Source organism: Halichoeres trimaculatus, unplaced genomic scaffold (assembly GCF_033239565.1).
Source record: "Halichoeres trimaculatus isolate MK-OKI-2021-1 unplaced genomic scaffold, fHalTri1.1 fHalTri1_scaffold_5, whole genome shotgun sequence".
NCBI lineage: Eukaryota > Metazoa > Chordata > Actinopteri > Labriformes > Labridae > Halichoeres > Halichoeres trimaculatus.
In genome coordinates, this window is record NW_027437183.1 from 7224354 (window position 1) to 7246813 (window position 22460).

The 22460-nt window shown below is 38.9% G+C and overlaps 1 protein-coding gene across 1 annotated transcript in view; it reads right to left on the minus strand.

Moving 5' to 3' along the window:
• Window positions 1–7995: 7995 nt before the first annotated feature.
• LOC141790283 (metal transporter CNNM4) overlaps window positions 7996–22460 on the minus strand; it is a 58598-nt gene continuing 44133 nt past the window's right edge. Inside the window, exons 5-7 of the mRNA XM_074670045.1 lie at window positions 21698–21794; window positions 13113–13291; window positions 7996–11011 (exon numbers count right to left, since the gene is read on the minus strand). Of these exons, the coding sequence (XP_074526146.1) occupies window positions 10748–11011; window positions 13113–13291; window positions 21698–21794 (540 nt within the window). The 3' untranslated portion in view covers window positions 7996–10747. The remainder of the gene's footprint in view (window positions 11012–13112; window positions 13292–21697; window positions 21795–22460) is intronic.

The following is a 22460-nucleotide window of genomic DNA, read 5'->3' on the forward strand; positions in this document are numbered from 1 at the left end:
AACTTTTTTTCAAGAAATAAACAAAAAAAAAGTTAAAAACACTTTTTCCACTAGAAGGGGTTAAAAAAAACATACAAAAAGTTCCTCATAGGAGCTTTAATGTTAATGTTTCGATAATTCAGAAGTCTACTATCAAATAAAAAAAAAGATTTAAAATGAGGTCAAAAGACATTATGTAATGTGAGAATAGGCTTCTAAAGATAAGTACATCAATCGTCATAATTACAATAACTCATTCTCAGTTCATGTACCTCACAGCCTTCTGTAACTGTGTTAAAGCTCACAACACGAAATATTGAATTTTCATTTTATTTCCAAATCCTCTCACGTCTTTGGCCAGGCCCTAATGAAGTTTTGTAGTTTCATACCGTGAAAAATTCCACCCGCTGCTGCTGACCTGCATGTTGTTTACCGTTGCATAACAGCGGCTGGCTCACATTTCTTCACTTCCCTTTAGAGCAGTGATGTATGAGGAAGCTGAGCCTCCTGATCCCACCGCTGCTGGATTTACCTCATAATGTCTGCAGGGCAAAAAACCTAACTACAAATTTGCTTCATACTAGAAGCTCTAACAGGATCAGAATGAGATAAATGACTGTAAATACTCTTAAAAGGTGTTCAAATGTGTTTTATCACATTCTGTTTGTAGAAAAACAGGTGTGAAACATTATATCCTCACTTTTCCGTAAAGGAAGTCTGGCTTTTTAAGGAAATATGGGTATAATCTGAAACTCGGAGCTTTGTCACTCTGGTGCAGACTGATCAGCAGATAAGAATCAGTGGAAATATTTGGTTTGTCTGGAGCTGAGGTGTGTAAGTGTGTTTGTTCACATTCTTCAGTCCTAATAGTCAGGGTGTGTAAAAACCACAACAACATGTTAATACTCTTCTTCCGTATGAATCACTCCTCTTTGATTTCGGCTGAGGGATGTCGTCACTAACATCACTTTAGGAAGTTTTTCTAATTGTTAAAGCAGCACTTTCACATCCCAGAACCAGATTTTCAAGTTCACAAAAAGGAAGTCGGTAAAGGTACACATGATGCAACTGGGATGCTGAAATGTGAAAATACATAAACTTGTTGCGTCATCTAGCAAACTGATTTAAACTGGCTCAAGTACCATCTTAGGGTCAGGATGTACTTAAAACTGGTAACTGGGACCTAGGGGTCAATCCTGGGACCCCTATTGTTTGATCTGTACATTTTTTCATTGAGCCAGCTAATATGCTGCCATGTGACGCTCAGATCTACGCCTCACTGATGGCAGGAGAACATGGGCCTAGGGATGGGAATTGATAAGATTTTGTCAATACCGATGCCCTTATCAATTCTGCTTATCGATCTGATTCTTTATCAATTCCCTTATCAATTCCTGTTGTGAATTTTCTTAACAGTAGCTTTACAGGTTTTCTGTGTCAATGACATTTAATTGAGTTTATGATATAAGTGAATAAAATGTATTTGGTTTCTGAGTCTGGATATTTCTGGGCATAATTATACAGAAACAGGTAAAAATTGCACAGAATGTGACGTTGATGAACTGTGTTTTAATATATTAATAATTCAAGTCGGCCATCTAGTGTCTCAAAGTGGTTATAGCAGTGGTTTAAGTTGTTTGGAAGCTTTCCGTAATTATGAAGTCAGCCATGAGCTTTTCGATCGCCTGTTAGCTTTTATCATTTGAAATTCTCTGAATTTTTTACGAAGAGTTGATGTGATATGTTTCTGTGATGAAAGTTGAAATTCTATTCTGAAGCTGAAGTTATACTGATGTATGCTAACTGCTAGCATATCAATGCAGTTTCCCTTATACGTTAGCATTAAGCGTGCGCTATTTTGTTATTTTGGTAAATAAGGTGATTTATACCATTTTATATGTACTGAATATGAATCTCCTGAGTGAGAGTAATGTTTCTTTAAGAAGTCAGTTCTTCAGTAAAACTTCAAGCTGAAATCCTGAATCAGAGTTTTCTTGGGGAAACTAACATAGCTGCAGCAGGCTAGTCGACGTAAGGATCGGCGGCTCCGGCACAATGCAAAGAATTGATGAGGGGATCGTTAAGCACAAAGGCTGTCCTCCCCTCTATCATTCAAGGCATGAAAAGCCCCCCCCCCAACAAAATAAAAAAAAATAAAAATAAATAAAAATAAATAAATAAATAAATAAATAAATCTTTCTGTCCGAATAAAAGGACATATTTTCATGTTTCTCTCTGGTAAACTTTCACCGCTGCCTTGGTGTTGCCATAGAAGTCTTGGTCAATGTGTTGTAAGCATAGACTGTGTAATAAATGGACGTAGCCTCTGTGACGTCACCTGTTTGTTTCTGAAATACAGGCTGTTTTCCAGACCACCTACTACACTGGCAGTGCCTACTATTTTGGCTGATATTCAGTTTGTAGTAGTCAGTATGGGAAAACTTGCAAATTCTGCAGTATGCCAAAAATCCCCAGATGTCCTACTGAGCCAGGAATATGTATGCAATGCACACAATGCATGGTACAAACGGTGTTAGTCTATGTGGGTGGCAGGTTTTGGTGAATCACTGCCACCTACTGGAATGAGTCGGCATTATAACTACAAAACAACAACACTAACGCAAGACGGTCTGTGAGAAGTGAGGAGATGCGAAAGAAACGCGAGTAAATCTTGTAACTTCCAGTTGTAAAAGAGACGTTCACTTCTACAAATTCATTGAAGCCCATATAGATTTGATTCACTTTTTTAAACCATATGTGGATTATATAGAAGTGGTTTTTCCATCAGCTGTAAAAATAAAAATCTCTTCCAGATCTAATTTCAGAATCATAAAACTTTTAGTGTATCATTAAAAATTAAATATGAGTATTCTGCTATAAATATATATTCACATGTAGTATGTAACAGGCGGTTAGGAAAACAACCACAGTTTGAAGCACATTTGGGATCATATTGGAAATACGGCAGGCTCTGAGCTTCTTAATGACAGTTATAGGTCCCCCACCTCTCCATCAGCTAAGAACTGGGAAAATTTTTGATAGTTTAACATCTTCTAACCTGAGTTAGAAAAAAATTCATCCCCATACAGTGAGTTGTCAGGCTGTAAAAATATTTATTATTATATTATATTATTATATTTATTTGATTTGTGAAAATGGATTTTTTTTTTAACCTTGGTGTGTATGTGGTCTCTGGTACTTTCAGGGCCAGCCTCAAGTGGACACTCGTTGAACTGCAGATTATAGCATTTCCACATTGCCTCATACTTTTTGGAGATCGTTACCTGATAATGAATGATAATGAGAAACAGCATTTAATGACCAGCTTTTGCACTGATAATCTCATTTAAAATCATGGATTATAAACAGGCCAATGTATAAAAGTCAGACTATTTCAAGATCACTTATAGAGTCCTCACAGGACCTTTAACTTAAGTGCCTTGGGACATTTTTTTCTCCATCTCTTATTTTTCTTATCTATCTTATATAAAAGATAACATAATACTAACGGTGAAAAATAGTTGGTTTTTCTAGCCTGATACTCAGTTTAAACATGAGCTGAAAAGAAACTGAAGGGTGTTGGTCAAACCCTCATCCAAAGCCTCTGGAGAATTAGTGTCAGGTGTAATTTCATACAGTAATAAAAAAAAAACACCCTGTTATTAAAAACTCTCTTCTTTATCTGTCTTATAACAGCTTTCTCCATCAAACTGGCTCCACTTTTACAGACAAAGGAAAGTCTCATCCTCCCAGGTATTATTGAAAAGCCTGTTGTTCACATGTTGCATACGTCCGCTTCACTTCCGCCTGAGCCAGTTTCACAAACAAACTCTGTGATGTAATAAGACGGGAGCAGCACCTTTTCTCAAGCAGTAAATTCCTCATTTTCAAAAGCTATAAAGGTATTTTCTTCCTCCACACCCCACACATGTGTTTGTGTGCGTCTGTGTGTGTGTGTGTGTGTGTGTGTGTGTGTGTGTGTGTGTGTGTGTGTGTGTGTGTGTGCGTGTGCGCGCGCGTGTGTGTGTGGGGGTGTGAGACAAACAGACATAAAAAGGGAGTTTCAACATCGCGTGTCATCTATGCTACTGAATACACAAGTCTTATCTGTTTTACCGACGGGCACGTGAGTCAGAGCTGCTTCCAAGCATTCTACGTGTCATCGAGGAAGAGGGATGGAAACTGTTTGACCTTGATATGAAAAGTACTGTTAGCTCTTCAGTATTCACTCCTAACCCTTGGGCAGTGAGGCAGTTGTAAAGTAGTATCTGTGTGGCAGTGATGGTGTATGATGTAGCTGGTACTTACATCTAACGACAGGCTCAGGGACCAATCATGAATTGAGGTCTATTTTCACAAGGCCTTCCAGAAATCATGTTCTTAATTATGCATACATTTACATTTTTTGTCAAGGTCACCAACCAAACAAAAGTAGATCTAGTAATGTCTCAATAAACTCTACACTCACGGGCCACTTTATTAGGTACACCTTGCTAGTACCGGGTTGGACCCCCTTTTGCCTTCAGAACTGCCTTAATCCTTGGCGGCATAGATTCAACAAGGTCCTGGAAACATTCCTCAGAGAGTTTGGTCCATATTGACATGATAGCATCACACAGTTGCTGCAGATTTGTCGGCTGAACATCCATGATGAGAATCTCCCGTTCCACCACATCCCAAAGGTGCTCTATTGGATTGAGATCTGGGGACTGTGGAGGCCATTTGAGTACAGGGCACTCATTGTCATATTGAAGAAACCAGTCTGAGATGATTCCAGCTTTATGACATGGAGCGTTATCCTGCTGGAAGTAGCCATCAGAAGATGGGTACACTGTGCTCATAAAGGGATGGACATGGTCAGCAACAATACTCAGGTAGGCTGTGGACTTTAAACCATGCTCAGTTGGTACTAAGGGGCCCAAAGTGAGCCAAGACAATATCCCCCACACCATTACACCACCAGCAGCAGCTTCAACCGTTGATACAAGGCAGGATGGATCTATGCTTTCATGTTGTTGAGGCCAAATTCTGACCCTACCATCCGAATGTGGAGCAGAAATCCAGACTCATCAGACCAGGCAACGTTTTTCCAGTCTTCTATTGTCCAGTTTTGGTGTTGCTGTGTGAATTGTAGCCTCAGTTTCCTGTTCTTAGCTGACAGGAGGGTCACCCGGTGTGGTCTGCTGCTGTAGCCCATCTGCCTCAAGGTTGGACGTGTTGTGTGTTCAGAGATGCTCTTCTGCAGACCTCGGTTGTAACCAGTGGTTATTTGAGTTACTGTTGCCTTTCTATCAGCTCCAACCAGTCTGTCCATTCTCCTCTGAACTCTGGCATCAACAAGACATTTTGGCCCACAGAACTGCTGCTCACTGGATATTTTCTCTTTTTGGGACCATTCTCTGTAAACCCTAGAGATGGTTGTGGGTTAAAATCCCAGTAGATCAGCAGTTTCTGAAATACTCAGACCAACAACCATGCCACGTTCAAAGTCCCTTAAATCACCTTTCTTACCCATTCTGATGCTCGCTTTGAACTGCAGCAGATCGTCTTGAACCTGTCTACATGCCTAAATGCATTGAGTTGCTGCCATGTGATTGTCTGATTAGAAATTTGTGTTAATGAGCAGTTGGACAGGTGTACCTATTAAAGTGGCCAGTGAGTGTGTATGAACTGTTCATAGTCTATTTGTACAAAGGTAAAGCTTTGTAAATTTTGCAGAAACTCCACAACTTCACAGAAATCACTAAAAGAACATGTTGGTTTCACAGTGAATAAAAATGTCCTTGGTCATTTTTACGAAATCAAATATTGCCCTTTTCGGAAAAAAATTAGGACACCCTTCATATTTCTTTTAAGGAAAAGTTTATGACAGGAACTAAGAAGGTCCAAAGAGCTCTCAGAACAAACCAGCACAAGCACAAAGCTCCGTAGAGAAATATATCTCAGGTTTATTAATAACTTCTTCATCTTCAAAACTCATTAAGACAGAAATTATAAAACAGTATGTACACCTTGTTTCTCTGCTGATATTTTTAACTTAAAGCATGCCAGAGAGAATGAAGGACGATCACTTTATTCCCCCCAAAACACAACATGGATCGCTCCGTTTCCTCCGATCCCAAATCAAATTCAACAACAAATAAAAAAGATCTTTGTTTCCCACAATTACTGACAGTGTTCTGAGGTACAAAATAACGAGAGACAGACGTGACTCACGCACACGTACGCACGCACAAAAAGAAAACCAAACCCAAAACAGATGAAAACAAATGAGGGGGTCTGGGATCTTCCAACATGTACACAGGCACATGCATAAACAACACCAACAAAATCAACAATCTCAGCCATAAAGACAAAAAAAACAGAAACAGTCGTTTGAAATGGGAGTGTGTGTGTGTGTTTGTTAGACATATTTCAGGAATGAACATGAGCTTAATCCAGTACAGTTGTTTAAAGACACTGAAGGCAACAGAACGGAGCGTGAGTGAGTTCCTCTAACTTTCTGAGTTCATGCAGAGGCTTCACGAACGAGAGAAAAAACACGAAAGCAGTCATGTTTAGGAGTCAGCAAAGAATGAATTTCGAAACTCTGGGCCAGCGTCTGTGTTGCGACACAACTTCTGAGCCAGCAAGTTTGGCAAATTTGAGACTTTTTTGGGAAATACTGCTGTTTTTGTTAAAGTGCTCATTTTCCAAAGATAGAACAATTTCCTGACTCATAAAAAAATCAAAGGAAATTACGTGAGTTAAATCTGAATATACATATTTATATCTACGTCATAAAATCTGTGTGATGCATACTGTAAATTTAAAACTATTTAAAGCACATACTACTCACTTCTACATCATAAATCTTTCTCATGAAGATTAAAAATGTTGCTAAAGATTTAAAAAAGAGCAAGGGTCATAGAGCTTTAACAAGTTTATGTTTAAATAAAGTTAAATGACTGTTTTATTCCTCTAATCTCTTGTAACACCCGCCTCATTTGTGATCCCAGTACTTCAAACATTTCTCAATTGGTCAAAAATACACACAACCTGAATAAGACAGAGCAGTGGTTATGAAGTATTTAGTGTCACTAGATGCCAGTAAGAGCAGCTCACTGCCTGTGTGTTTAATCCATTCTTTGACCAAGATTAAGTTTTTTAATCTAAGAGATTTAATCAGATTGTCAGTCTTTTTATTATTTGGCCCTTTGAACAATGGAGGAACAAGTGAACTGAGAATTATCAGACTCAGCCCAAACTGGGTTTGAGCAAAGTGTAAAGAAGAGGATAAGGGAAAGGTTTTATTCATTTGCAGAAAATCTGACATTACTTTTTCTTATAATTGACTCATAACTCAGATTTCTGAGGGCAAAAGGATCTGATTTGTTCTGATATAATCTTTAAAAAAATCAGAGAAGATAATAAAAGTGAATTTTAGGATAAAGCCAAAAATGTGGTGAAGTAGTGATTTCTAGTTCAAAGCAACAATTTTTGGAAAGAAAAACTGTCCAAACCACTTTTTTTTTCCCTCAGGATTCTGACTAAATCCTAAAATTCTAAATTCCAAATTTATCCCTGAATTCAGACTTAATCCCAGATTTCTGTTTCAACCTAGTATTCTGACTTAGTTCCGGAATTCCTCTTAAAACTAAGGTGTCTGATCTGTTCCAAGATTTCTGAATCAATTCCGGAATTCCAATCCCAGAATTTAGGCCTAATCTCAGAATTCTGAATTCTTAGAATTTTGGATTTTATCAGAGAATCCTGACTTAATCCCAGAATTCTGATTAAAGCTCAGGATTTTGACACCTGTTCCAGAACTTCAATTTACTCCCAGAGTTCTGGCTTAATCCCAAACTTCCAATTTAGACACAGATTTCAAACTTTTTGATAGAAACCCTAAATTCAATAATAATAATAATAATAATAATAATAATAATAATAATAATAATAATAATAATAATAATAATAATATTGTTATTGTTATTATTATTATTATTATTATTATTATTATTATTATATAACAGAACTCTGATTCTTCTCTTGCTCAATTCTGACTTAATCCAAGATTTCTGACTTCTCTAGATCTAAACCTAAAATTTTTGCATAATCCCAAAATTCCAATTCAAATCCAAGAATTCTGACCCCAAACAATCCTGTCTCTTATCACAGAACACTGACTCCAATTCTCACTTTTATTTCTTGTTATTGACTGACTCTGACTTTTAGCTCAGCTTGTTGGTGGCTCTTACCCTCCATCATACACTTTGCTAATAAACTTATTTAGACTGAGATTTAATTTGCACTTCATAGAACACTTTACTCCGCTGGGATCCTGGTGCTGTGCAACATGAATGACGTAACTGAGGATTTGGGTCAAAACTAAGAGACTGGATGGTGCAGCATGTGATCAAAGGATCAGTTAAATCGAGATTGAAGGTGTGTGGTACACGACTATTAGAGGAAATCGCTTATATCAGTCTTTGAATTTTAGGCTGAATAACTTTGAATTGAATCGACTGAATTTAAAATAACTGATATCTTTATGGTTGGAGCGCTGCATGAAACACTTCAAGTTTTTGTTTTAGTTATCTTTAACTGTGTCCCGTGTTGCATCGTTAAATGCTTTTCATGTGTTCAGTTTTCATTTAGTTCCAGAAACTGCGGTTAGATTCTTGTTTTTTTTTCTATGAAGCTTGTGACTTGAACGTTCTCACAGAAAAAGCCTCAAAATGACCAGTCACTCTAAGTTCCAGAGAAAACAGGAATGGGGTCATTGCTTTGTCACGCTATAGTTTCAGATTCTACTGAAAAACAAAAATAAAAGTGCTTCTGGGGAGGCTCCAGATTTCTTCAAAGCTTCAGCAGTCAGTTTTGTTCCCTCTCTGATTTTAAAGGAAGTGCAATTCAGTGACGTTAAAATTAGTTAGTGTTGACATCTGAAGGTGTTTATCTCGGGAAAGCAGCTACACTGGAGTGAAAATCCTCATCAACGAAATTTAAAAAATACTCACTTTCAATCTTTTAAGCCTCTTAAAATGAAGTGTTAAGGTTATTTGTTTTTGGTGCGACAGTTTCCCTGTGTCTGAGCGCAATAAATTCCCAGAATCCCTTTTTTTTGGATGGGAACTCCAGAGTTGAGTGAAGAAAAATAAAACCTGCAGGAGCGAGCGTAAAACCAGAGGAAATGTTTGTCAAACAACACAATGTGTCATGTGATACCAATAAATTTCCATTTACATAGCTAATCCTCAGCCTCTGCAAAAGGTGTCCCATAAAAAGCAGCTGTTTCTCTTTGGTTTTCAAAATAAAAGCCTCATGTAAAAAAAAAAAAATCAGCCACAAGTATCAAAAAATGTTGACTTTGAGGATTGATTTTCCTTGTAGTTACAGTAAAACATGACAGGAGTGTGTATTTCTGTGTAAAACAAACCATTTGAAAATGTACAAAATTGTTTTCTGTCAAGTTGGCTGACACCTGGGTTGAACGGTGTGTTTGGCTGCAGAAACTTTTTAACGTGAGCTGCTCTGACCCCTTTCTGATAGATCTGATTTTAAAAAAAGCAACAAAAAGAAACCCAAACAGAACCTCTAAATGCAAAAAAAAAAATCATCGAACAAATAAAATCTCACAGAGGCAGAATTAAAATCACATTTCTGCCTTTGTGTTGACAGTATTGAAAGTGATATGTACACACACACACACACACACACACATACACACACAACGAACTCAATAAATAAAAGTCTCAGATTTTCTATTATTGTCTAATCAGAATGTGATCAAGCTTCCCTCTTTTGGTTTATGTCTCCGCCAACTTTGGTGACGGCTATTTTGGTCACAAAGAACACACACATACATACACACACACAACCCAGCCTCTCTTATAAAGTCAGTAAACACCTACAGCCTGTGTGAAAATCTGAAACAGTTCAAAAGGATTTGATTTCACAGAGAGAAAGGGGTCGGCCACAGTTAACGTACCCTACACATTTCATCCGACACATTCATGTTGATCATACTGATTGTCTGAATCACCACACAAACTAACGCTGCTCGATCTATCTGCTAACAGCTCCGGGATAAAGGCTCTGGGCTAATCAGGAAACAAGAAGGAAAATATTTATGGTTATAAATCCACCCTCCCACCCTTTCCCGCCTGAAAAAAGTCAGTAGGAGTGTCTGTCTCGCACAGAATTCATCAATAAATATCTCATCGTAGATTTCCAAGGAACATATATTACTTTGTTTGAACTCGGCGGACATGCTCAGGTCGTCTTTGTCTTCTAGCTGTATGGATGTTGAGGAGGGGGTGCAGGCTGCTACACATGTTGGGGGATGAAAGGAGGGGTCTCCCTGAGTCTCTGATTAGGGACAAGAAAGGGGGAGCAACACACACATTAAAAACGCGCACACACACACACAGGAGAAAACACACAGATGGGTGAAAGAGGAAGGAGGAGCTTCATGGTCCAGACGAGCATGTTTGTCAACACACACTTACAAACACACACTCGTTAATCGATGAGTGTTGTGTTTGTTTATGATGGGAACAAACACTTTGGCATGTCGGTGTGTGTTCAACTCTTGCATATTTACACAAGGGGCACGCACATGGCTTGTCTTCGTATGCTTTGCCAGCTGTGCAGAAGCATCTATCTGCATCCCCCTTCACCCACACACACACACACAAACACACACACACTCCCCTCCTCAGCATACATTCAGGTGTAGTAGTGCATGCGTGCAAACGTAGCAGAAACGTGTCTGAAGGCGGGGTCAGATGCTGTTCTCCAGCTGGCTGTGGTGGTTCGCTGTGTGCGGAGAGTTCTGCTCGTTCAGGAGGAGGAGCGTCGTCTCATCCGGACCGTTCTCTAACGGGATGGAGTCGGCTCCCAGCTCTGTGATGGGGATGGTGGTGGTGGTGACCGCAGGGGGAGTGGTCGGATCCAGGCGGGCCATGTTGTGACCGCTCTCTGGGGACTGAGGCGTGCTGTCGAGACGGGACGCCATGAGGCCGTTCTGGTACTGAGATCTCGTGATCTGAAGAAAACAGGAAGGAGGGTTATTTCCTACACCCTGTTGAATACATGTCACTACAACACGCTTTACTTCATGAAGTCCAGGATGTTTTCAGACTGATATAGGTTTGTGACCTTGTGAACAGGTCGGCTTTCTGTCCCAAGAGTCAGGAGCAAACAAAGAAGCAAAGTTCATTTTTGATGCTCCAATGTCTGGAGACAAAACTCTTGTTTCATGTTAATCAGAGTCAAAGGCTCTTCAAATTACATTTTCTTCAGCTGTTTCAATAATGTAGACTGATGGTTAAGTCACAGCAGAGATCTGGTCCTATGTGTGTTTACATGCAGAAAAGAGAATCTGGCTGAGAACGTCTCCCTCCGCTGAAGCAGGGCATACACTGTGCGATATTTTAAATCGTTAGACTTAGCTCCAACTCAAACTGCTCGACTTGATCGCTGAGTTCGAAAGTTCATAGACCACTAATCATGCTCTCACAAGATACGACCTGATGCTCTGATGCAATTTCACTGCTAACACTGAGGGGCAGTTTACACGACAACTGTTTTAGTGTGAAATACATATGTTTTGTTGTGTAACAACCTCACGTTTCAGCCGACCTAAAACGCAAACTTTCTCAAACGTCCTCCAGAGTGGGATTTTTGTGAAACCCTGCTGCCAACATCATTGCCATGTAACGCTGACATCACACTCCGCTTACAGTGCATACAACAGTATGACCTCTAAATTCTACTGCACGAGCCACCCAGCGGTCTTGCTCCGATTGTCAAACCCCACTGGAAGCAGCACGGTGCCCCGCTCAATCCAGAGGGGGAGGGCTGGAGGGCTGGTCCGAGAGTCACAGGCCTATGGGAGTGGATGGTGATTGTGTGAATAGGGATATCACACTATCACCATCCACTCCCATAACTTTTGATATGTTAGTCCACACCTTGTCCTTTCTGCCTGTATCCTTATAGAAAGGATGTTTGGGATCATACAGGATGTTGAACTTCTCCACTTCCAAGATCAGCTTCTCTTCATCCATGCCTTTGTGTTGCGTCTGGGACCCTCTGACCGACTGTTTACCTGATGCACATGCCTCCAGATGTGACATAATTATAACATATTGGGAAAATTTACTTTCGAGAGTTGTGCATTGTGTTTTTATTTGGAATCTTCCGGGTACTTCACAAGGTGACGTCCTGTCTAGTGCTTTCTTATCAACTGTGAATCCTAGGTTTGGAAGAGGCCGCACAGAAAATGCCCGGTGCTTCAGTAGCGCTTGCAGTGGAATTTGCCTGATAGATTACAATTGAATCTAAGTGCTCCGCGGTACGTTTCAAGGGCCCGGCGCATGCGGTGGAATCTAGGGGTAACAGTACCGTTGTTACAATCACGCTTGTTCAGTATTTCCCCTCATATTCTTGGGTTTACACTTGCTGTCGTCAATGATCCATCCCTGATCTGTGTGATCACACTGAGTAGGACGATCTGTTCAGAATCTGCCCAACTTGTGATGTCACAAAGTGAGGAAATGAGATTCTACCTTTCCCTTCACCTTCAGATACGCTCTTAATAAAAACCTGTCATAGATGTTATCTGTAGTAATCTAAATGTAATAGCATCAATTTCTTATAACTTATCAGGTAGATAAACACATGATTCAGACCTTTACACATGTTCAGATCTGTAACTGGTAATCAAACCTCTAACTCACCTGACTCATCTCCTGCAGAAATGGTTTTTACAGCAATGGTAGCATGATGCACTATTCCATGCAGAGGAAAGGGGCGGGGTTAAAGAGACACGCACTAAGACCAAGTATTTAGAGGACAGATGTTAAACTTTGTCTGGTTCTTGACTCATTGAATACTTGGACTGGAACATGGTAACAATGTTTATTATTACTCCAGGTCTGCATAAGCATTACAGGATTAAACTGAGGGGTCATTGTAAATTATGTTTGTATCAGTTCAAACAAATGAAGTTGTGGTGTAAGACAATCCAGGGCTCTCCGAATGATTGGCTGGATAAACTTCCTGACTTTGTTCTTGTGTATTTCCTGTCGATTGTTTGGCCACCTTTAACGTAACAGTTTCCATCTTGAGGAGTCGTTGCTCACCTTGACGAACTGCAGGTCCGTGAGCGCTCTCACGTAGAAGTCTGGTGTGTACTGCTGTGCTGGCATGCTGTTGTTGAGCTGGCTGTTGCTGCCGCTGACAGAGAGCGACTCCGTGCGGTCGGCTCCGCTCAGAGACGCTGTGCGGTTCAAGCCACTGAGGTGAGACGGCGAGCGAAACTCTGCACACAGATAGAAACACACAGCAGGCGTTAGCGACAACACGAACAGCTCCTGAAGGATATTTCCTCAACAAAGAGCTGCAGTCTGGATGATTTTTTCAAACCTATCTGTGACTTAGTGGCTCTGAGATGCAAACACAGCTCAATGGAAGACTTCAACAACACAAGATGCAGTGTGTGTTCAAAAACAGGTTAAATTAATGATATGAACGAATAATTAGTGGTAAATGATGCAAAATGAACCAAACACTTGAATCTGTGAGAGTTGCACACACTGAGGGAGCTAAACATGTTGGTTATTGGAGTTAAGGTCAGTTATTTCACATTAACTCGTGGGCATTTCTCTCTTTCATGTGCTTTTGTTTCACTATCACAGCAGCCGCGTGGGGCCTCCCTCACACACAAAGGTGATGAAACAAAAAATTTTCCAGGAACATCAGAAGCAGTGACTCAATTTGTGTTGAAGGGGAAACCTCACGCTGGCCAGACGTATCAAACACACGCCTTCACAAAGTCAGAAGTATTGTTTTGACTGGTGGACAGTGTAGGATGCAAACATAAAGTGAGCAGAAAGTGTTTTTAACTGTATAATAGCCACTTCAAATTCTATCTGTGGCCCATACAAGCAGTAAAGCTCAAACAATCTTATCTCTGAACTAAATTTGAAATAAATTTAACAGCTACTTTTTGTTGAACTTCACACCAAACATACTCTTAGCATCAATAACTATGCAGGGCATTATTTTGGGGGGGTCAAACAAAGCAGACTGACTTTGACTATCTTTACAAATCATGTCAACAAATTTTGAAATATTTGCTTTAAAGATTTTGTGACACCTTTAGCCAGAATCGGTAGCTTTTTTCCTGGATAAAACTCTATTTCCCATGAGCCCCATCACCCACTGTCATAAGACCGTGACTCTCTCCAAGACTGAAACTTAAGATTGTTTTGACTCTACTTTTCTTTGTGTAAGACAACCTTTCCCATGATGCAAAGCGACAAGGTAATGTAATTATTTGTGGTTACATAGAGCTATTGTTAGACACTTGACACCAATCAAACTTTGCAACCTCAGTGTGTAGTTTAGTGTCTCGAAGGTGAGCAGATTGGTGCTCTGAGACGTGTCCATTCATGAATCTTGTTTATGTCTTACCAGTGCTCATTTACCAATTCCAACCTCACCAATCAGAGCTAACGTAACCTCACTCTTCATTTTATTTATAGACTCTCTAGTTTGAACAGACCATTGCAGAATAACTGCTGACTGTGGGTTGAAGTGGACATTAACACCAACAGCTTAACCCATGTTTTAGCTCGTGCTCTATTACTCTCCTGTTTCACTTTCTTCTGCTCTTGTTTTTTTGTTATGGTTTGTTTATTTTGCCAATTCAGCTTCAGTGTCCCCAATTATTGCAAAACAAATCCAAGAATTTCTTTTCTTGAAGAACAAGAACAGATCTTGTGGGACGGTGTATCATTGTCAAAGGAAACTTTGGTCTACATGCCATCAATCGACTTGAGTGGACGAGTCAAAACCAGACAGATACTTTCACCAATAATCTAATTTTACCCTGAGGATTATGAACAGAAAAAAATATATAATTTAGATTATTTCAAGACCACTTAGAAAAGTCTTCACTGGGTTTTTATCTCACCTTAAGTTTTGAAATATTTGATTTAAAATATTTTATACTACCTGAGGGTCCGAGGAGGGAAACGCATTGAACTTAAATTTCAGATAAACCCAAATGATATTTGGTAAAATAAATTTAAGGAGCTAGTAAAACACAATTCAGGACATATTTGTCTAAAAAGATTCAAATGATGGATAAAAAAACTAAATTCTTGCTGGTTAATTTGTGTTAAACAGTTCATGGATTTATTGTAGAAGTGTTTCATCCTTAGAGTGTGAGATCTGAATCATCTCTGCAAAGTCTTTCTGGGATTTGGTGATCTTAAGAAAGCCTCTACATTAGTTTTATTTTAATGGATATTATTCTGACATTTTCTGTAGTTGAGGTTCTAGTTAGCTGAGTTTAAGTAGTTTGAACTGAATAAAATATAAGCATTAGAGGTTTTTTCTTTTTCATTTTTTTATTTAAATTGTTTTTTTTTTCTTTATTTGAGCTGTTTTTACAGTAAAACCACATCCATGAGAAACACAGCACAAGTTAAAGATTAGTCAACTTTCAGTCAACTAAAACTACTCTCAGCTGCACAAGACAATGAGTATCAGTCATTACAGCAGACCGTTGTAGCTGAGTCACCGTTGTCGTCTGTGAACTGATATCAGTTAATTCAGCTCACACATCCTTCTTTGGCCGGTTATTTTCCACCTCTGCTCCCAAATATCGAAACCTTCATGACTAATATTCGGGTGGTAAGTCCAGCTGACGGATAATTTATTGAGGCATGCTTCCAATGAAATAACAGCTCATCAAAAGTGTCACACACACACAAACACACACACAAACACACTCATGCTCATTACCAGATGTGTATTATTACCAGTAAGTGCGAGTCGTCCAGCAGGGGGCCTCAGTGAGTCATAGGAAACTGTTTTGCCTGGACACGTCAACTGCGTTAGCTTTCATGGAATTAAGCTAGCTAGTTAATCATGGATGTCTACGACTAATTCGCTAGTTAGTGATTAGATTTCACTTAGTCATGAGAAAAAGTTGTTATTCTAATGTTTCAGACACTGAAGTTTAAGATCCAGCGGGTCACTTTCCTTTATTTTTATCCTTTTGACTTAAAATTTATTGACAACTTAGTATTTTTTCAACCTTTCTAGTCCCTATATATAATAGCAGTAATTTAACCTCTTCTTATGTCACTGTATCTAATAGAAGCAGAAGAATGTAAACAGTGCAAATATTTGTAGTAACCAGAGCGTCAAACTGACTTCATGGTTAAATTGTGGGACCTAAGCTCAGAGGGGGTTAAAATCGGAATCCATTGCAGCTCCTTATCCACTATGTCTCTCACAGTTTTCTGCCCTAACCACTGTCCCATCTTCTCTAAATAAATACTATAAACATTTTAACATAATCAAGGCAACTTGCTGCCCAAATTACTCTTGTAGCACCAAAGTCAGACAATTCTTCCAATAGAATTACAAGCCAATCAAACAAACAAACAAAAAAAAGTGTTAATATTATTCTTACTGTAAGCCAAAAAAACGCTGGCTAGCTGTAGCGCATTCTCTCGACACCAGTTTGGGCTGAGGCTGCGGCTATTGGTAAATGCTGTAATGCTTTACTACACGGATGTAAACAAGCACAGATGACAGAAGGTATAATCGTGTTTTGATAAAAAAAAAAAAAAAGAAGTTCGGCTGTTGGAGAACTTGTAGATGGATGTCAACATAACAACTGTTTTAGGACGAAGCACAAAAGTATTTTTGCATTTCAGCCTCTCGTTAATGCTGAAACAGCTGACCTGAAACTTTTTAAAACGGCCTCCATAGTGGAATTTTTCTGAGAAGCCACAGCCACAATGCGCAAACCAGACAACAACAGGAACAATGGCTGGTCTGTGGAGGGCTGTGTTTCTGTAATATCGCCAACTACAGGCCTGGCATGCATACTACAGCGTTATCAGTCCCTCAGCATTTTCATGTAAATGCAGATTTTTTTTTTTCACTGCATTTGGTGCATACTTGGGGGAAATGTTGTCTTGTAAACAGGGCCTTAGACATAGCTGTGTACAGGATAAATTGATTGATTGTAGCTAACATTAGCAGAGCTAGCCACACTAGCTTTCCATCTTCTTTGCACATTGACATCCACATACAAGGTCTCAAACAACCTCCGATTTTTGATCAAAACACTTTTGAACCCTATCATACAATCTGTCATCTGGGCTTGTTTACATCTGTGTTGTAGAGCATTACAGCTGTAGCCATTAGCCACAGCTTCAGCCCACACTGGTGGCAAGAGACTGCACAACAGCTGGCTTGCATTTCAGGCTTAGAGTAAGAAAAATATGAACACTTTTCTTTTGATTGGCTTGTCATTCTACTTTGTGTTCAAAGATGTGTATTCACTTTTTGCTACCATGACCCCAAAAGAGGCTTTTGGCATCATGATGATATCCCACAGCAGGATGTCAACAATATTTTAAATCAAAAGTGTATGTTTTAATTTCTATAAACTAAAATCTGGGTGGTTATCTTTGATAAAGAATATAGTTTAAGGGCTGACATAAGAGCATCTTGTGTGCAAAACTTTAACATGACACAAAACTTCCAAGTGCAAAAGCAAATGTTTGGTGATGAAGGTAAAACATTTAAATTAACATTTTTTTAAATTCAGAACTGAGCAGAAAAAAATTGTTCAACTGATGTTAAAAATGTGTTTGTTTTGAAAAGAAGAGACAAATGTCCAATCATTGTGACTAGTTGGTTGTTTTTTTCCAAGTAAAACTGAAACCTGGGATGCAAACTGACCATCACCACTCACTGTGAGTCATTTAACAGCTGTAACACAATTATTTCAAGGTGTTGCTTCCTTTTTATCTGACTGCTTCATACCTAGAAGCTTTGAGAAAAGTGACCGGCTGGATCTTGTTATAAAACCAAAAATCTGACCAGGTTTTCAACAACAAAAAGAAACTCTACTTATGAGTGGCTGCTTGCAGTGGTGGTTAGTGTTAAAATTAAAGAATGATGGACCCAGCTCCACATGAAAACCAAATGACAGAGCCCACAAAATGAAAAGTAAAGACATGATTACTTTCATAACTAGGAGGGCACTGGGGTCACATTTGGAACTGGGCTTTTAGGATTAAGATGAGAAAAGAAATGCTTCTGCGTCATTATTTCTTCAACTTTGTTTTTGCTCTACTAGACTACAATCTATGTCATCAGTTTCTGATTTTTGTCTAGATAAGTAAGGTCTGAACTACTGGAAGTGAAGGATAGGACAACAATTCTCCAAAATAAAAAGGCTACATCTTTACAGCTCTGCTACTTCTCTTTCTTTACTCTTTGGTGTTATCTGTATACTGAACAGAAGGGGAAACCATTAACATGCATCTAAAACAGATTCTCAAAAACTGAGCAGCTTAACCCCTCCAGGGGCTCTAAGTCCCATCTGTGTGTCACATGATGTCGTCCCATCCTTCACTCTCCCACTATATTTATTTTAGAGATGCCATGTAATCATTTTCTGTCCCCAAGTATCCCGCAGTTCAAGATCTGTGCTCACATTTGGCAGAAAAGCTCTTTGATCAACTTTTTACTTTGTAACAGCACAGTGGAGGTCTATTACAGCTTTGGGTGTCACCCTTCTTTCTGATACGTCTGGACTTGCATCATCTCAGTTCCTCTAAGGTCTGTGCACTTCATGCATGGTCTGTTCAGCTAAAAAAAGCTGTTTATGTTTCTTGGAAAGGATAAAATAGAAATGCAGTTTCCCCTCAGGATCAGTTAATTATGTCTGATTCTGAAGTACTTCTGACTCACATGATTACAAAATCGCATAGCATTAACCACGTACCCTGAAAACAACACAGGACACAAAGCCTTTTTAAGTCATAACTACGTACACTTCATCCCTTTCAATGTAATCTTGTGTTTCAAAGGAAAAGTTACCCACTCCCATGATAACGTCACATATACAGTATATGTGCATGTGTGTACACACACACACACACACACACACACATATACACATATATATATTTATATATATATATGTATATATATATATATATATATATATATATATATATATATATATATATATATATATATATATATATATATATATATATATATATATATATAGTTAGCTATGAGCCAACTTTGTAGCTTTTCTGTGTTGTGTATATAATGCCAACCTAATGTTTGTTTTGTTTTATAAGTGTCTTTAAGGACCTTGAAAAGAGCTATACAAAGTGAATGTTATTATTGTTATTTAAAGTTCAAACTCCATTTGTTACTGACTTAGATTACAGATATCGGCCTGTTTTGCAGTTATTAAGAGCATATTCAAATCTATATCATGTCTTATTAGGTTAGGGGTCTGTGTTGTGTTATGTTGTCCCTGTTACTTTATTCCTGTCCTGCTCAATTTGCTTCACTTAAAAAACAGAATTGGACAAAACTTTTTTTTTCTTTAACTTGTGTTTGTTTGCATTTAGTTTTCCTTTTTAGTGCTTTTTTGTCTTTACATTAACAATCCACTTATTTATCAAGCAATGACTGCTCTTCTTTCACTCTTTTCAAATGTTGATCCTGTCGTTCCTCTGGTTCTCCACCATGCTTTTATTTGACAATATTTTTTTTCTTTATTTTCAAATAATAATTTATATTGATAAATATATCATTGTTCATTTTTTTCATTTGTCTTAAGTGTAGCCTGAGACCCTTTAAGGACTGAGCTGAGAAACACAGCCATCGATCAGAGTTTGCATGGTTCAGCTCTGGGGAGCAAAGTGCTAACAACTACTGTCATGCTTACTGAGAGCTCAATGCTTAAGACAGACATTGGCATTAAAATTGATAAATCCCAACAAAAAAAGCTCCACAAAATATTTAAAGACAAATACAATAAACTGAAAGAAGTTAAGTAGATTTTTATATGGGATCTGTTTCCCATATTTAGCCTATTGTCAAAGGAACAATGTTTACTAATAATATTTATCCAACGGAACAGTGCAAAATATCAAAATATTTCGACAAACATCTTAGTTATTTGGAAATGGTTTATTCTGTAAGAGTTGAGGAAATTGTTCAAATCAGGAGTACTTATCAGCTGTTGACTTCTAATGCTTGTTAAAGTTTATAACCCAACACAATTCAGTTTATTCTAACAGGAATAGAGTGTAAACATAATAAAAACCAGAAAATATCAAAGTACAGGTGATAAACAGTTTCAATAACTGACTCATGGATAAACATGAACGCTTTGTTCCATGTGACTAATCTGTGAGCAGCTTCAGCAGCTGTTTGTGCCAATCAATTTACATCTGATAAAAAAAAAAACACAGTGCGCCCTCCACTGGACAAAATGTGTAATGGCATAAACTCTAACTTCTGACTGTATCTTTTTGAAGAAGTGTTAAACCAATGCAAGACTCTGTCTGGGTTCAGGGTGCCTATTTAATCCAGATATAGAAACCAACTAGACTGCTTCAGTTAATCAGTGTGCTCATTTCTTAATTTGTGCTGTTTTTCTGACACCTTTACACAAAGAAACCTAAAGGTCAGGAAACCCTCACCCCACCTCCACCTGGAGCCTAAAAAGATAAACCTTCTTCAGGATGAACAGTTAGGATTTGTGCCACAGAGTAGCTCAGACGCTGACCTACACCTACACACAGAGCTGATAATAGACGGACTCACCTCCTCCTCAGTGCCGCCTCACACGCATCTGCTGCAACATTCAGCGAAACAAAAAGCTGACGCAGTGAAACAGGGGCATGTTTGGGTGTTTCTGTTGATCAAAAAGCTTTTCTGCCAAAAAGTGATTTCATCTTTTAACTCTTGGATGTCCTTTGAAGGTAAATGTTAATTTAAATCACACAGAGAAGAAAACTGCAGCTACAAAAATCTTTGGATCTTTATCTTTAACCAATAAACAGTAAAAGGTTTTTTTTTCTGCCCCCCGTGATTGGAGTTTCTGAATCTAGATTTATGAGGTTTTAAAGTGTCAAAGCTACACCTGGAGAATCAAAGCCAGGCCCCGCCCACCCACTCAAACCCTTCCTTGGTGTTAAAGGGCCCAGACATGCCGGAGTTTACCTGGCAACCGAGAGAACAGAGAAAACCTCTTAAAGGAGAGGAGGCGAGGACGAGGAGCAGCCTCTGAGAGGAGAAGAGGGATGGAGGAGGAGGCAGGGAGGGAGAGTGAGTGACACAGCAGGAGACAGAGAGACAGGTCTGTGTCCAGACAGGAGGAGGAGGACATGCAACAACACAGGAGAGCTCCTGCTGACTTCACATGTTAGATTACACCAGAGCTTCTCTTCCTGAGCTGCTCCTGAAGGATTGATTGATCAGTTTGATGAAATGTGAGAATGACAGAGACACTGAGGATGGAAAAACAACTTTACAGACATTTCCCTCTCTACCTAAAGTACCTGTAGGAATAAGTCACAAAGTGTTGAGAGAAAAACCAACAGAAAAAAGAAAGGCAAACGCTGGGAGAAGAATTTAAAACTTATTGTTATAAATGCTTGGCTTTTTCCCTGTATGTGTTGATTTTTAGTTTTAAAAATCCAGTAAAATATTTTAGTGTAGTTAAAAAACACATTATGAGACCTTTGTGCTCATTTTACCAGCAGGTGGCAGCAGAGGCATTAAAAAAAGAACAGATACACTGTAAATACTTATTCAAACCTACAGGATTAGTTAATACAGAGAGAATAATGAAAGAGGGAGGAGTTTCTGAACTCACCCAGGGTTGGAGCACTGAGTGCCATGACCCCGTAGAAGGAGAAAGGTCCGGTTTCAAACTTCATGTTCTCATTGCCAGCCTCCACCTCCACCCGGCCCTGATTAAAACAAAACATTACCACAAAAACATTAACATTTTTGGAGAAATTACAGCTGTGACAGTAACAACACTCAGGTAGAACTGTACAGGTCTGTGTCAGTAACAGCAGTGTCACAGCTGTGGCAGTGAAGAGGCTGTGTTTTTTATTAAAAGTCAGTGTGTGGGTGATGTTTGCACTTTAATCATCTGCTGACGTGGTCTCTGGATTTGATGACAAATATGTTGGGAGAAAAATGAGTTAATGTGAAAAATATGTCAAACAGCAAATTTTTTCGTCTCTTTTTTGTAATCTTTGTATTTGAAGCGGATCGTTACTTTGTATGGCTCATTTGTTGGTCATGGACACCAAACTTTTTTTGTCTTTGGTGATATTTTTACTTTTTTTGTTCCTGTGTTTGTCTGGAGATCCTGCATGTAACCATGGCTGCATTGTTTACATGTGAAATCAGCTGTTAGCAGCCTGTAGCATGTCAATGCTAACTAGTGCAAGACCTGATGTTTCCTCACAAGGTGAGGAGAAGGAGGTAAAGAGGACGTGCCGGTTCTCTGGTGTGAGCTAAGAAGTGAGGACACGGACCTGTCCTTCCATCCATTGTTATTGGGAACATAAGATCGATCTCCAATAAGATGGACGAGCTAGCTGTGCTAACCCAGCAACAGGGGG